This window comes from Rana temporaria, chromosome 1 (genome assembly GCF_905171775.1).
Source record: "Rana temporaria chromosome 1, aRanTem1.1, whole genome shotgun sequence".
Taxonomy (NCBI): Eukaryota; Metazoa; Chordata; class Amphibia; order Anura; family Ranidae; genus Rana; species Rana temporaria.
The window spans coordinates 519510983-519526909 of record NC_053489.1 but is presented as its reverse complement, the minus strand read 5'-3'; the positions used below and the strand labels follow the sequence as shown (position 1 = coordinate 519526909).

The 15927-nt window shown below is 44.3% G+C and overlaps 1 protein-coding gene across 1 annotated transcript in view; it reads left to right on the top strand.

Annotated features, from left to right (window-relative positions):
• Positions 1–15927, top strand: part of SLC10A7 (solute carrier family 10 member 7) — a 240268-nt gene that overhangs the window by 182325 nt on the left and 42016 nt on the right. The window contains exon 7 of the mRNA XM_040331731.1: positions 5437–5520. Within this exon, the coding sequence (XP_040187665.1) occupies positions 5437–5520 (84 nt within the window). The remainder of the gene's footprint in view (positions 1–5436; positions 5521–15927) is intronic.

Genomic DNA, 15927 nt, shown 5'->3' with positions numbered 1-15927 from the left:
ACCTAAAATCCCTTAACAAATACCTTCAAATTCCCAAATTTGGCATAGAATCTGCAAGGCCAATGTTTGCCCTTCTGAGACGAGCTATATTCTTGGCATCTGTAGACATCCCAGATGCCTACTTGCATATATTTTTATTTAGCCGCCTCATTAGAGTCAGGTCCAGCCTAGGGATTTTAGGTCCAGGATAGGACATATTTCCCAATTGAGATTTGGTACTATGAGAGAGGTGGCCTCCATCCAGGCTGTTTCATTCACTCAATTTTATTTGTGAGCGCTCCAACACAATATCTTGTTGACATAGAACAAGCTCCTTCTCTCATCCTACCCATGCTTACGGTATACAGACCTTCTCGGATACGACCCCTGGCCTCTTCCCAGCAGTTCAGACCTGTTGTCTTCTGGCCACAGTTCCATCCTGTTTCTCAGTCACTGGCTTTTATTTTATAGCTGTTGAAGTCCAAGTCCTAAAGGATAGAGGGGTCCCTGAGTCTGTCATTCCTACTCCTGCTAAAAGCAAGAAAAACTTTCAGAAAGATCTACTATTGTACCCGTAAAGCTGGTTTTGCTTAGTGTGAACACTATTGCTTCAATCCCAGAGATTCTTCTGCACCTCACATTCATACAATCGGGACTTTTTTATATAAATCTCTTTATTAGTTTTTCTCTTTTTTATCCATATATACATTTTACATCTTTACTTATCTAACTTACTCAAGAATTTCTTATAAAATCATATTGATAAACATCTTTTCATCACATTCATATAAAATACTCTTATACATTTACACTTTTTATATATTTAATAACTTCCTTATCCCTTTCATCCATTGGTGTGTTTTTTTTCCCTCTCACTTCCATATCCCCCTACCCTGAGGCCGTCGTAACATTTTCTATCCAATTTATCCATATTTCTTCCCATTTCCTCTATTATAATATGTCTCCCGATACAGTGACAGATTGCTATTTACTAGGTTTTTCCACTGTACTAACGAGGGGGGTACAATCGGGACTTGACTAGAACTTGGTACCTCCCTTTCTTCATTGTCCTTTCTTTTTCAAAAACCTCTGGTCTTGCTCCTCTTTTGTCAAAATGGAAGGTGTATTTTCGATCAGGACCCCAATACAGAATCCTGTGCTTTCTGAGGCCCTTAATGGGGTGTTCTCTGCTTTGCAGAAACTCCACCCTTTGAACCCAAAAGGAAAATCCCTTAAAGGAGTACAGCCAAAGGTCGTTTGGCTGCACTTCTCCTGTGGACATCACAAAGCTGGTCCAGGCTCAAGCAAGATCGTGATACTGGAGTCTGGTTTCGCCCACATGCTTGGACCAGCACCCGGCTCAGCCTCTCCGCAAGCCTCTACCGCCCCCTTCAAAGCACTCCATTGAGCGAGGAGGGGGAAGAGCGGTGACTGACAGTCATCAGCTCTCTGTTTAGGGAGCTGTGAGAACCAAGCAATCTGCAGTGTTGGATCGCTCGGTTCCCAGTGTTGGAGCCGGCTGGGAACAGATGTAGCATCAGACCGACTGATGCTGCATCCTCCCAGGTAAGTATAAAATCTGAAAAAAAAAAAAAAAAAAACCTCATACTTCTCTTTTAAATGATCTCTACTGTGAAGTGGCCTTCTTGGTTGCTATAATGGCTAAAAGATGTGTCAAGTAAGCACCTCCCTTGTAAGTATCCATGCATCATTCTTGGTATGGAAAAAATCTATGCGCCACGGCTGGAACTCCTAGAAGTGGAACCAGTAAATGTGAAAAATATGTATATAAATGAATAAATTAAATTTAAATTGAGCTGCTCCCCAAATTCAGGTGACTGAACAATATATGGAAATGGTGAGGGAGGGGGCGCTAGACCTAGTGAATGGTGTACATATATAATACAATATACAAATTGTTAATTTAAGTTGCTATGTACATATATGAAACAATAAAGTCCAATCATGTGCTAATTTTGGAATAGAAAAGTGATTAAAAAGTCCTTTTGTATAAATAATTCTTGTGAAGAAAGATCTGTATCTTGAATGAGCAGTGAAGCCTCCACCAGATAAATGACAATCACCCGATGTGAATAAATAAATTGGCTCCTTACCAACTAGAGTGGACCCTTTAACTAAAAAGAGGTCAAATCAGCTTTGTTACACAAGGTAACCATGGTAAGTGCAGATATAGAGGTCCCAATCAGCGATCATAGGCCTGGTAACGGATCTCACATCCCATCGAAAATATAAAAGAAAGGCCGCAATAGTATAATACCGTTTATTAAAAGCAATAAAATAACAGGACAGCCAAATGGCTCCTTACTTGATCAGGTGCCAAAGTCCCGGCACTGAGGCTACTACACGTGGTATCGAATACAGAGAGTGGGTCTCTGTGTGTCTCCATGTGGCGTGTGTTCCAACTCCACCAACAAGACCCAGAAGTAGCGTGCGTCAGCGTGACCAGTGTGCGCTACGACGTACGTTTCGTAAGGAATTACGTCATCAGGAAGCGAGATGACGTATTTCCTTACGAAATGTACGTCGAGGCGCACACTGGTCACGCTGACGCACGCTACTTCCGGGTCTTGTTGGTGGAGTTGGAACGCACGCCACATGGAGACACACAGAGACCCGCTCTCTGTATTCGATACCACGTGTAGTAGCCTCAGTGCCGGAACTTTGGCACCTGATCAAGTAAGGAGCCATTTGGCTGTCCTGTTATTTTATTGCTTTTAATAAACGGTATTATACTATTGCGGCCTTTCTTTTATATTTTCGATGGGATGTGAGATCCGTTACCAGGCCTATGATCGCTGATTGGGACCTCTATATCTGCACTTACCATGGTTACCTTGTGTAACAAAGCTGATTTGACCTCTTTTTAGTTAAAGGGTCCACTCTAGTTGGTAAGGAGCCAATTTATTTATTCACATCAGGTGATTGTCATTTATTTGGTGGAGGCTTCACTGCTCATTCAAGATTCAGATCTTTCTTCACAAGAACTATTTATACAAAAGGACTTTTTGATCACTTTTCTATTCCAAAATTAGCACATGATTGGACTTTTTTATTGTTTCATATATGTACATAGCAACTTAAATTAACAATTTGTATATTGTATTATATATGTACACCATTCACTAGGTCTAGCGCTCCCTCCCTCACCATTTCCATGCATCATTATTCACAAAGAAAAGGTAGTCTTACTCCTAAGATTATTTTTTCGTCCTAAAGTCGTATCAGTTTTGCACCTCAATGAAGCTCAGCCATCTTAGTTTCCTGCTCCAAAGCAGCCAAAGGAAATTGATCTTCACTGCTTGGATGTAGTCGGAAACATCAGAATCTACCTCAAAGCAACAGCAGACTATTTTTAAGCTCTGACTCCACCAGGTCGATGGGTATTTCCTGGATATTCCGCCACCAAGCGCTTTGTTGCCCAGCTTTGTACCATTCAATTCATACTTTTTTTAACAACTTCCCGTCCGCAGTACGTCATATAACGTCCTGGACTTTCAGCTGGGATATCTGAATGATGCCTGCAGCTACAGGCATTATTCAGATATTATTATTTTCTGCCGGCGATTCTGTGCACAGCAAGAATGATCATATCGACAGTTCCACCACTTGATCGTTCTTACAGGCGATGGGAGGGGACGCCCCCCCTCCCGCCACCATTCGGTGCTTCTTCGGGCTCTCTCGTGCCATCGGGGACCCAGAGAAAGAACCGGCCAGCACTGGATGACGACCATAGAGATTTCCGGTCGGAGGCCCAAGCGTGACGTTATGAGGTCACGTCCGGGCCGCGGATGTAAACAAAGCCACGATCATGGCTGTCGGCATGAGATCTGTGACTTTTTTTTTCTCAATCTCATCCTTTCCAGCCTGGAGGAGAGATGTGGTGTCTTGGTGACCCTGCATTTTTCCATAAAGAGGACCGGTCACGATAGATGACCGTGCAAGATAAAAAGTTGCAATGACCGCCATTTTATTTCCTAGGGTGTCTGCCTAAAAAAAACACATATAATGTTTGGGGGTTCTGAGTAATTTTTTAGCAAACAAATTATGTTTTTTCCATGTAGGAGAGGTGTGACAGAATAGGCCCGGTATGGAAGTGGTTAAAGTTCTACCAGGTGGTCCTCCACCCTCCTGCGGATGCAGCTTTTGGCCACTAGGCCTCTGCAGCAGCACTCTGAAGTTGAGGGGTGTTGGCAAAGTTCTGTTTGCCTAGTTATTGTCATTAATGTCAAACGTAGCCATGTCTTTCAAAAACTGCAGTGCTCAAACCTAAAGCAAAATTTAGTGTTATTTGCTTTGTTGGCAATCCAAGCACACCTCAAAGGGACAGGAACAAAGGATATTTCTGGACAGCCGCACTCTGAACAATGATTGCCTTTATTGAAATAGGAACAGCACTACAAGTCACAGCAAACCAAATGAAAACGCTGGACAACTGACGCGTTTCGCACCAAATCTAGTGCTTAGTCGTAGCTAAATACCTCAATAGGACCTGCTGCATTCAAAGTAAAACCATGTAAAGTGAGTCTAATGCAGCCTATTATCTGTCAACACTGTTGTAGAGAAAAATAAGAGACAAGAGGGCATAAAGCCTAACATACTAAACTGAGTGGTTAATATATGAATCGGATAATTTTTTTGTGGGGAACAGAGGTTTTTAGCACCAACCAGGTAAGAAGAGTGGGCCGAGGGCTGAAACCAGACCGCTAAGTATAAGGAGAAAATTGGCATAAGCTGACGAAAGAGATATTTGCAAGAAAGTGACAAATTAGAAGAAGGGGAAAAAAGGGATTTTCTTTTATGTGTAGTATTAACATTATTGTTCAGACCGGTTTCAATTTTTCACACTTAAAGTAATTTTAAACCCACAAGTAAATATTTATTAAGTTGCAGCTTACCAGTTCTTAAATGTGGTGACTGCTTTAGTTTTCTCTTTTAGGCTTTGTTCCCCTTATTTTCACCTGGCGATCTGGCTAGTGAATCTGTTGTGTTTCAAATAAACAAGCTCTCTTGTAGTTGTAGTAGTTAGAGGGATGAGTTAAACCATTTACCATTGGCAGGGGTGCTTACAATGATCATATATTTGTGTAAAACATTTATTCCAAAAAGGAAAAAAAAAAGCTGTTGCTGTAACTACTTATGAAATGTTAGCTGGAGTTTAGCTTCAATTTGTTATTGTGTTTAAATCTGCTACTCCATGTAACACTCCCCTCTTGCCAAGACTGAGAATGCTGATGTGCAAAGGTTCCCCTGTGGGGTCACTCTAATACAGGAAGTGGCCAGATCACCAGGTAAAAACAGGGGGGGGAGGGGAAGCCTAAGAATGTGAATGATTAGTATATTGCAATATATAAAGTTTTAGGTTAAATACCGCTTTAATTTCATGAACATTGTGTTTGTGGCAACAAAGTCCTAAAGTGTGTTTCTTCTCTTCCACAGTTGGGATCATCCTCTTCGGTACCCTTTACCTCTATATTCTCCCAGCTATTCATGACTGTTGTTGTTCCACTCATCATTGGTCAGGTAGGTTTTTTAATATCGAGTATCCATAAACTTCAGGTGCACTTGTAAGGCCTAAATGATCTTTTGACACATAAACTTTATTTCATACATTTGTATACATTTTCTATCCTTTAAGAACTGTATTAAAAAACAAGCTCACCTAAATCAAACGAGTTAAGCCGGACATAGATGGTTCGAATCTTGGCCGGTTCAGCAGGAACCAGCTGAGATTCCATCCATGTATGGGCAAGCTGAATATACCCAAGTTGGTTGATTGATCAACTTGAGTACAACCAGACGTTCAGATTTTACATGCAATTATAGCTGCTAGCACTAATACCTGCGTTCAGTGGGAACAGCTTACCCCGCCACTGACCCCTTCCCCCACCGGGAGAACACCATGATTCCGCGGGAGGGTTTCAATGTTGATTGGGGAATCCAGCAAATTTCTTTCTTGCAACTTATGGTTGCAGGAAAGAAAATCTCTCCGCCTGTGGCCGGCCAAATAGGGTTAGTAAAAGCTATTGAATATTATTATTATACACGATTTATATAGCGCCAACAGTTTACGCAGTGCTTTACAATGTATAGGGGGACAACACAATTACAGTGCAGTTCAATACAAAAGGTACAGGGGGCCCTACTTATAGAGCTTACATTCTAAAGGGAGGGGGTGGTGGTACAAAAGGTAATTGCTTTGTGGGATGTTTTGACGGGGGTGGCTCGGAGACAGTTGTTAGGTGGGTGTGGCATAGGCTTCCCTAAATAAATTAGTTTTCTGAGATCTCCTATAGGTGGACAGGGTAGGTGCTGATCGGGCATACTGGGGCAGGCAGACAATATACCACCAATGAATTATAGCTGCATTTCTTTATCGTACATCACGGGACACAGAGCGGCATTCATTACTATATGGGTTATATGGAGTACCTTCAGGTGTAGACACTGGCAATCTCAAACAGGAAATGCCCCTCCCTATATAACCCCCTCCCATAGGAGGAGTACCTCAGTTTTTACGCCAGTGTCTTAGGTGTTAGTCATGGTTTAGCTTGCCTCCGCATCCTTGGGATTAGGTGAGCTACCGGTTCTGTCCAAAAAAGCCTCAGCGCTAAAGTGGTCAGTAACCGGACCCCAAACCCTTGGGGTATAGCCCATAATGCTTTTCTTTTTAGAGAGCTGGACCCTGGGCCCAGAACTTAGAAACCTTTGGGTACCTAAAGTTTTCTGTTGCCAGGGTGCTATATGGGCCCAGGACAGTGGATCCTTCATAGGAACCCAGGGCCTGAAGGTCTAGACATCCCCACGGAGATGGGGGAAGATTGGGCCTCTTGCTTGGCAAAGTCCTGCGGCATGGAGCAGGTAAGTGAGGGGAAAACTTGCGGAACTTGGTTCTTAGCAGGTTTTTTTCTGGGGGGTCACAGGGGACATGCCTAAAGTTATGCACTGCATCTGGCAAACTAGTCACATATCATAAAGATAGGATGGCTCTCTATGTATTATTCCCCATAAGATGTGACCTCCCTTGTAGTGTTGGAAAAGCATTGAGTGGGGCCTGTGTTATATAAAAATATATGTGTGTGTCAGAGAGCTTTGCTTACCTGCAGGCCTCCAGGCGATGCTCCATTCAGTCTTCCTCCTCAGAGCCTGCAAGCAGGCAAAACGCTGACCTCCTCATGGTTCCAGGCTGCAGGCTGCAGTTTGCTGGAACAGAGAGGTCCCTTCCTCCCAAAATCCCCCCCCCTCCCCCTCCCCCTGTCGGGAGGGGCATTTCCTGTTTGAGGTTGCTGGGGGGGAAGGGCGGGTCAGTGGCTTAAAGGAAGGGGCGGCCCTTCCTTGTTTGTTCCATCAATACTTTGGAACTGAGGAGAAAGACCAGAGCGGCAGCACGGGGCGCCGAGGACACACAGTGGCCAGAAAGGATATTGCAGTCTTCAGAGGACTGTTTTGTCAAGCCTAGAAATAGGCTGTTTCTTTTCCATCTCATAGTTTTTCTTTGCAATACTACTCAGGGGGACAGAATGTTTTTTCTTTCCTGGATTTGAAACAAAAACAAAAAAAAAAAAAAAAAAAAGTCATCTAGGGGAGAGGAAGCATTTTTTTATCCCCCAAACAGGTGTTTGGACAATTAACTTTTATAGTTCCAAATACCAATAGGTAGCAGGTGTACCTCGGTATTGTACCATGGTATGCCGCTGTTTTCCCTACAGGGAGCCTTGGGGCCATCGGGATCTGGGGCTGGAGCTGACGCGGGTCAGTCCAACCCTAAGATGGTCACGGAGGAGGTATTACTCACCTCTTTAAAAGAGATGCAGAAAAGCATGGGAAAAATGATATCCGCAGCTATGCGGGGCAGTAAGCGGAATAGATCTCCGTCGCCCGAGCGCGGACCCTCAGAAGAGGAGGTCCTTTCCTCAGGGGAATTGGACGACCTCTTGGACACGGACCAAGTAGGTTCAGGGATCGAAGACCCGGATACAGAGGAGTCTGGGGCAGTCTCCCTGAGGGAGAGCTGGTGGATTCAAGGATTGTCGGACTTGGTCCATAGGACATTCAACTTGCCAGTACCAGATCTCCAGGTATCGACGGTTTCAGCTTTGGGCTCACTGAGGGCGCCTCAAAGCAATGCTGTGTTTCCGATCCATCCTCTATTAGAGGGAATTTTGTTCCAAGATTGGAACAAGCCAGATAAGATCTTCTTACCACCTAAAAGGTTCTCTGTCCTATATCCTATGGAAGAAAATTTTTCCAAAAGATGGGCTACTCCTGCAGTGGACGCAGCCATCTCATGTGTTAACAGATCGTTAACATGCCCTGTAGAAAACATACAGGTGTTCAAGGATCCAGTTGATAAGCGCCTGGAAGCACTACTTAAGAACTCCTTCACTACTGCAGGGGCAGTAGTACAGCCAGCTGTGGCTGCGATTGGGGTCGCTCAAGCATTATCGGATCAATTTAAGCAGATGCTTAAACTTATTCCGGCCCAGCAGGCAGAAAAATTTTCGGATGTCCCTAAGGCCATATGTTTTACGGTAGACGCAATCAAGGATTCTATCCAGCAAGCGTCACGTTTATCGTTATCCCTTATCCATATGAGAAGACTCTTATGGTTAAAAAGCTGGGAGGCTGAGCCCCCATGCAAGAAGCTCCTGGTAGGGTTCCCCTTCCATGGAGGACGACTCTTCGGAGAAGACCTAGATAAATACATTCAGACCATTTCAAACGGCAAGAGTACTCTCTTGCCAACTAAGAAGAAGGTTCAGGGACCTGCGTTTAAACGACAGTATTCCCCTGGGCAGGGGCCCTCTAATGCCAAGCAGTATCGACGGCCTCCTGCAAAAGCAAACTTCGGCTTCAACAGCAGATCACAAGGACAGGCTGTTAGAGGCAAAAGGCAGTGGTTTCGCAAACCAGCAAAACCAGCCCCCAAGCCAACCTTATGAAGGGGCGCCCCCACCCACGAAGGTGGGGGGAAGGCTGCGACTCTTTTCAGAGATTTGGGAAGCCAGCATTCCCGACGAGTGGGTACGGTCTTCCGTGGCCACAGGCTACAAATTAGATTTCCTAAGGTTTCCTCCTCCTCATTTCCAGAAGTCGAGGATTCCAAACGATCCGGAAAAGGGAGCCGCATTAAGATCGGCATTAGATCATCTACTTTCCCAGGAAGTAATAGTAGAGGTACCAGTCCTGGAACAGGGGCTGGGTTTCTACTCCAACCTATTCATCATCCCAAAATCCAATGGAGATGTCAGGCCAATTTTGGACCTAAAGATGGTAAATGCATATCTAAAGATCCGCTCATTTCGGATGGAATCCGTGCGGTCAGCAGCTGCCACACTCCAGAAGGACGACTTCATGGCGTCCATAGACATAAAGGATGCCTACCTTCATGTTCCAATTTATCAGCCACATCAAAGATATCTACGCTTCATGGTGGCTTCGCGTCACTTCCAATTCGTGGCGCTTCCCTTCGGGTTGGCTACGGCCCCCCGGGTGTTCACGAAGGTCCTAGCTCCAATCCTAGCCAAACTAAGGATCCAAGGGGTCACGATCCTAGCATACCTGGACGACCTCCTAGTCATAGATCACTCGTCTCCCGGCTTGGAGCGAGCAGTGGCCCTCACGGTCCAATACCTCGAGAGGTTCGGCTGGGTCCTAAATCGAGAAAAGTCAGCTTTCCAGCCCACAAAGCAGTTGGAATATCTCGGCATGAGATTAGACACAGAACAACAAGGAGTGTTCCTACCTCTGAGGAAGGTAAAAGCCATCAAGGAATTAATCCTACTGGTTCTAAGCAAGAAAGAACCGACTATTCGCCTATGTATGAGGTTACTAGGCAAGATGGTGGCCACATTCGAGGCGGTACCATACGCCCAGAGCCACACTCGCATCCTACAGGCAGCCATCCTGTCAGCATGGAGCAGAAGGCCACAGGCCTTGGATATCCCGTTGCCGCTCTCATCAAGAGTCCGACAAAGTCTGTGTTGGTGGTTAGACCCTCAGAATCTACTGAAGGGGAGGTCTTTCAGCCCAGTGGCTTGGAAGATAGTGACCACAGACGCCAGCCTGACGGGCTGGGGAGCAATTTTGGATGGTTGCACTCGCCAAGGTACTTGGGCTAAGCCAGAGAAGCAGTTGCCCATCAACATCTTGGAGCTCAGAGCTGCTCGACTAGCCCTCAGGGCTTGGACGTCAAAATTGCAGGGGTTCCCGGTGAGAATTCAATCAGACAATGCCACGGCCGTGGCACACATAAATCACCAAGGGGGAACCAGGAGTCAAGCCGCTCAGAGAGAGGTGAGCTTGATTCTTCTATGGGCAGAGGCTCATGTGCCCTGCATATCGGCAATATTCATTCCAGGAGTGGACAACTTTCAGGCGGACTTCTTAAGCCGCCAGACTCTATGGCCGGGGGAATGGTCTCTGCATCCACTAGTCTTTCAAGCACTCTGCCAAAGATGGGGAGTGCCGGACGTGGATATCATGGCATCGAGACTCAACAAGAAACTAGACAGGTTCATGTCCCGCTCAAGGGATCCGATGGCCTGCGGAACCGATGCGTTGGTTTGCCCTTGGCATCAGTTCAAACTTCTTTATGCGTTTCCCCCGCTCCAGTTACTACCCCGCCTGCTGCGCAGGATCCGGGTGGAGCACATACCAGTCATCCTGGTAGCTCCAGCATGGCCCAGAAGGGCATGGTACTCACTAATCTTAAGGATGGTAGTGGGAGACCCTTGGACTCTTCCTCTACGGCCAGACCTGCTATCGCAAGGTCCGATCCTCCACCCTGCCTTACGGCATCTAAATTTGACGGCCTGGAAGCTGAATCCCTGATTCTCAGGGGTAGAGGTCTGTCTCAGAAAGTAATCTCTACCCTAATCAGAGCCAGGAAACCGGTCTCTAGGGTGATTTATTACAGGGTCTGGAAGGCCTATGTAGGCTGGTGTGAGTCCAAGCGATGGCTTTCTCGCAAATTTACCATCGATAGAGTATTACGTTTTCTCCAGCTAGGAGTGGATAAAGGATTGGCATTAAGCACAATCAAAGGACAGATTTCTGCTCTGTCAGTGTGGTTTCAGCGGCCGCTGGCCACCCACTCGCTGGTTAAGACCTTCCTTCAAGGGGTCTTACGTATTAGACCTCCAGTTAAATCCCCGCTTTGTCCGTGGGATTTAAATCTTGTTCTGTCAAGTTTACAGAAACAACCGTTTGAGCCGTTGGCTGATATTCCTTTGGTTCTACTGACAAGGAAGTTAGTATTTTTGGTTGCCATAGTTTCCGCAAGAAGAGTTTCGGAGCTGGCAGCCTTATCCTGTAAGGAACCATATCTTGTTTTTCATAAGGACAGGGTCGTTCTCCGCCCTCATCCTTCCTTCCTTCCGAAGGTCATATCCAGTTTTCATTTGAACCAGGATTTGGTATTACCATCCTTCTTCCCTAAACCTACTTCCAGAAAGGAAGGGTTGCTGCATACCTTGGATATTGTCAGGGCCATGAAGGCCTATCTTAAAGCTACAAAGAAGATTCGGAAGACAGATGTGCTGTTCATTCTACCGGATGGGCCCAAGAAGGGGCAGGCAGCTGCAAAGTCCACCATTTCTAGGTGGATTAAGCAATTAATCACTCAGGCCTACGGCTTGAAAGGGTTGCCTCCTCCAGTATCATTAAAGGCTCATTCTACTAGAGCCATGGGCGCCTCCTGGGCAGCACACCACCAGATCTCTATGGCTCAAGTTTGCAAGGCGGCAACCTGGTCTTCTGTCCACACGTTTACAAAATTCTACAAGTTGGACGTAAGAAGGAATACTGATACTGCCTTCGGGCAGGCAGTGCTGCAGGCTGCAGTTTGAGACCCTCGGATTCCGGGGGCTCCTCTTGTTCGAGTTAAATTTAAAAATTTTATTTTTCTCAACTTGGATTTATTATGATTTGAGTATATCTCTAAATTAAATCCTTTTGTCTTGGAGATGTTCTCCCTCCCCTCATTGTAAGCATTGCTTTGGGACATCCCATATAGTAATGAATGCCGCTCTGTGTCCCGTGATGTACGATAAAGAAAAAGAGATTTTTAATACAGCTTACCTGTAAAATCTTTTTCTTGGAGTACATCACGGGACACAGAGCTCCCACCCCTCTTTTTTGAGGACCATTTTGGGAGGCATACTGCTTGCTACAAAACTGAGGTACTCCTCCTATGGGAGGGGGTTATATAGGGAGGGGCATTTCCTGTTTGAGATTGCCAGTGTCTACACCTGAAGGTACTCCATATAACCCATATAGTAATGAATGCCGCTCTGTGTCCCGTGATGTACTCCAAGAAAAAGATTTTACAGGTAAGCTGTATTAAAAATCTCTTTTTCTGGGACCACCTAATTGACACTTATCACAGTGGCTGACAATGGCAATCACATTTCTTTTGAAGTCAGAACAATATATCTGCCATTATTAACACTTTGCGCTAGCTGTCGTTGCTCTATTAATGAATATCGGGTAAAATCAGTGGGGGATCCAACACCCAGGCAGCAGAAGCCGAGTTGGGAGAATATAAACAGGGCTTCAAACAGAAGGGTAGCTGAAGTCATTCTATTTTGGCAGGGCTTGTTTCCCCATTGCTTCCACCCAAACCTCATAGATTTGATTAAATTGTTCTTCATCACTTCATTTCATATTTTATACACTGGTTATTTATAAAAATACAACCCACTTTTAACCTCAGGGCTGTTCTTTATGATATGTATAAACAATATATAAGACTTTTTTTAATAGTAATCTAGCAAAGGTAAAAAAAAAACAAAAAAAACAAGGAGTGAATATGTAAAATATACCAGTCTTAACGGAGAAGTTTTTAGTAATAGTGGAGCCACATAATCGTTGTGCACTAATCCTTGCTTACAGTTGTTGAGCCAATAAAGACGGAGCAGCTCTGCCTCTGGTCAATAGGCAAACAAGAGAAAATTCTTAGCTAAAATTGTGGGTGACAGATCAGATTCTGAACACATCCAAGTTATTCTCTGGAGGTGTCTAATGAACGGCCTCTTGCTCAAAGCTCTGCAGATGTCACCAGCAATGTTAGTCCAACATCATGTATTTTTAATTAGCTTTCAGATCATCAATATTAAATAGTAATCCAGGCGACATATTTGTGAGCACATCCAGAATAACAGAGTTGAGTCGCATCTCAACATTAATATGTATGTTATATTAACGATATGTTGTGATTATAAAGAATTATTTTCATCATCTGATAGGCAAAGGGACACTTACTTTTATTATCTTTTTTTTTGTATAATCTTGTACATTCCCATGCTCTTGCAGTCATGCAGCAAGAGTTTTTAAGTTTTTTCTGCTTAACTTTATCAGATGTAGATTATTTGTTGCGTTATATAGCCAACATAGCTGAAAATTGTTTGTGCCTATTGATTACAAAAAAAAGACAAGACGCCCCACATGACTTCTACTCCTCCCACTTCATTATTGTAAGCCAGTTTGGCAGATTATCAAAATATAAACCAATTGCTTGTTGGTAAATAGGTGTTAAGTGCCATGAACACAAATGGCGAACGGTGAGAATTTGTCTGCTCTTCTCATGCTGCTCACTTCCCAGATGCCTGAGATAAAATGATAAAAACACCATTGCACTCCATAAAGGGTTTAAACCTCCTTGTAATGAGTTTATTCAAAAAGAAAGGTGCATATGGCATCATCCTCCTTTTTTATTTATGTTTTGCCACTACAGCACCAATTGTTTTCAGTGGCTTTCCAGGATAGGGAATCCCACACAGTGATACAGTATTGACTATTAACTATTGTGTTGACATTTATTGTCTATAAGTGACCTTAAAATGCTAGTTTTTGAAAGTCCCTAAAGGGCATAGCCAGTTGAAGGAAATATGTTGTCTGATTTTATATGCAGTAAAATGAAGAGCATCCCTTTTCCAGAGCCTTTTTAGAATAACTTGTATGGCCTAGAGGCCTAGATGACTAAAGTCTGTTTTGCAACAGCAGATTTTATGTTCTTATTGGTACCAGTTAATACTGCAGGCAAAATCTGAGTATAGTAATGTGAATTGCTCTCTTTGGTCTTTGCTTGTATTTTTAAAGCAGAACTATAGGCAAAACCTTTTCTTTGTTTTAACCCGTCAAGATTTTTAGAATTTTTTTGCCATCTCTGTCCCATTTCGGAGAATTCCCTTCACGTCCTGTCCCATAGCCAAACAGGAAGTGAGACATCTACAGAACAGCTTGTTCTGTTGGGAAAAAAAACAGACTTACTGTCTGAATCACCAGGTGAAAATACAGGAAAGAAAGTCCAAAAAAGAGAATTGCAGACACCACCAATAATTGGTAAGCTGCAATATGGTAAACCTTTTCTTTTTGGGGTTAAACCACTTTATAACTGCTTTATGCTATCAAATTGTCCCCCAACCTCTGGTGAGTAACACACACTTCTTCTTCCTCCTAACCTTCACTGAGTACAATAGACGGCAGTAAATTGAAGATTGTTAGGAGGAACCAGTGATAGCCGCAGGGCACCAGGAGATCCACCCCCTTCCATAAATGTGTGTTTCCCAGCAAAATTCAGGGGACCATTTTACAGTGGAGTTCAGCGGTTCAGTATTCAGTTTCCTATTGACAGGTATAGACTTGTTTTATACTTTGTCCTTAAATGAGTTGTAAAAGCATTCTATGCATTAAGATGAAAAACCTTTTTGTGTGTAGCAACCTCTCCAGCACCCCCTAATTTCTTACCTGAGCCCCTTCTCTCTCCAGTGATATCCACGAGTGTATAAGACGTCTGGGACACTCCTCCTGAGTTGTCTGAGACACAACCGTGGTGCCATTGGCTTACGTGGCTGTCAAAGTCAGTCAGCCAATCAGGGGAGAGAGGGAGCGGGCCAGGTCGGGGCTCCATGTCTGAATGGAAACACAAAGCTTTGACTTGGCTTGGGTGCCCCCATAGAGAGCTGCTGGCTGAGGGACACTCGACAGGAGGGAGAGGCCAGGAGCAGCAAAGAGGGACCCGAGAAAAGGAGGATCGGGGCTGCTCAGTGCAAAACTAACTGTACAGAGGAGGCAAGTATAACATGTTTGTAATAAAAAATCCCTTTAAATGGCAGGGTTACTTTAACGTTTTGAAACTTCTTAAAGCAGAACAAAATATAAATGAACATGAAAAAATTTGTAGTTTCTAAAGGCTGTGAGTAAAAAAAAAAAAAAAAAAAATCAGATTCCCAGAATCCTGTTGTGCAGAAGTTCTTTCTTAGTATGTGTCTTACTGTATTCATCAATACTTTGCCCAGCTTGCAAAAATGTCCACCAGGTTACATTGTGACCCTGGACTCTGGGACAGCAACAAACATTGTAATATTGCTTATTCGCGTATACCATATAGTAACATTTAGCTTGTTTTTTTGCAAAGCCAGTGGTTCAGTGCCTGAACACAATCTCGCTGCACAGGAGGAAGGCAGCACGTCCTCATTCAGTCTCACCGACACTCTTAGTGGGCTGAAGTAAAAAACCCAGACACAGCCAGGAAGCTTATGCACATACCCCTCCCCTATCTACTCCTCCTCCTCTAGGCAGCCAATCATGAGCTTTTAAGGGTATATTTCCACTCGGCTCCTGTGCAAGGGGCACTTGTTTTCTGGAGACAGCCTCGTCAAATTAGGGACTGTCCCTGGAGACCTGGTCACCCTGCTGTACAGTATGGGTGGTTACCAAGTGTGCACAGGTTACCTTAAGCTCAGTAATACCACTGACAGTCACTCATACTTGATATGTCAGTGGTATTAATGAGCTTCAGGTACCCTGTGTACACCCGGTAGTCACCCAGACTGACAACCAGATGTGTACAGATTACCTGATGCAGTAATGACACTGTCAGTTACTGTACGGGATGGGTGACTATCAGGTGTGTACAGCACAGGTGTG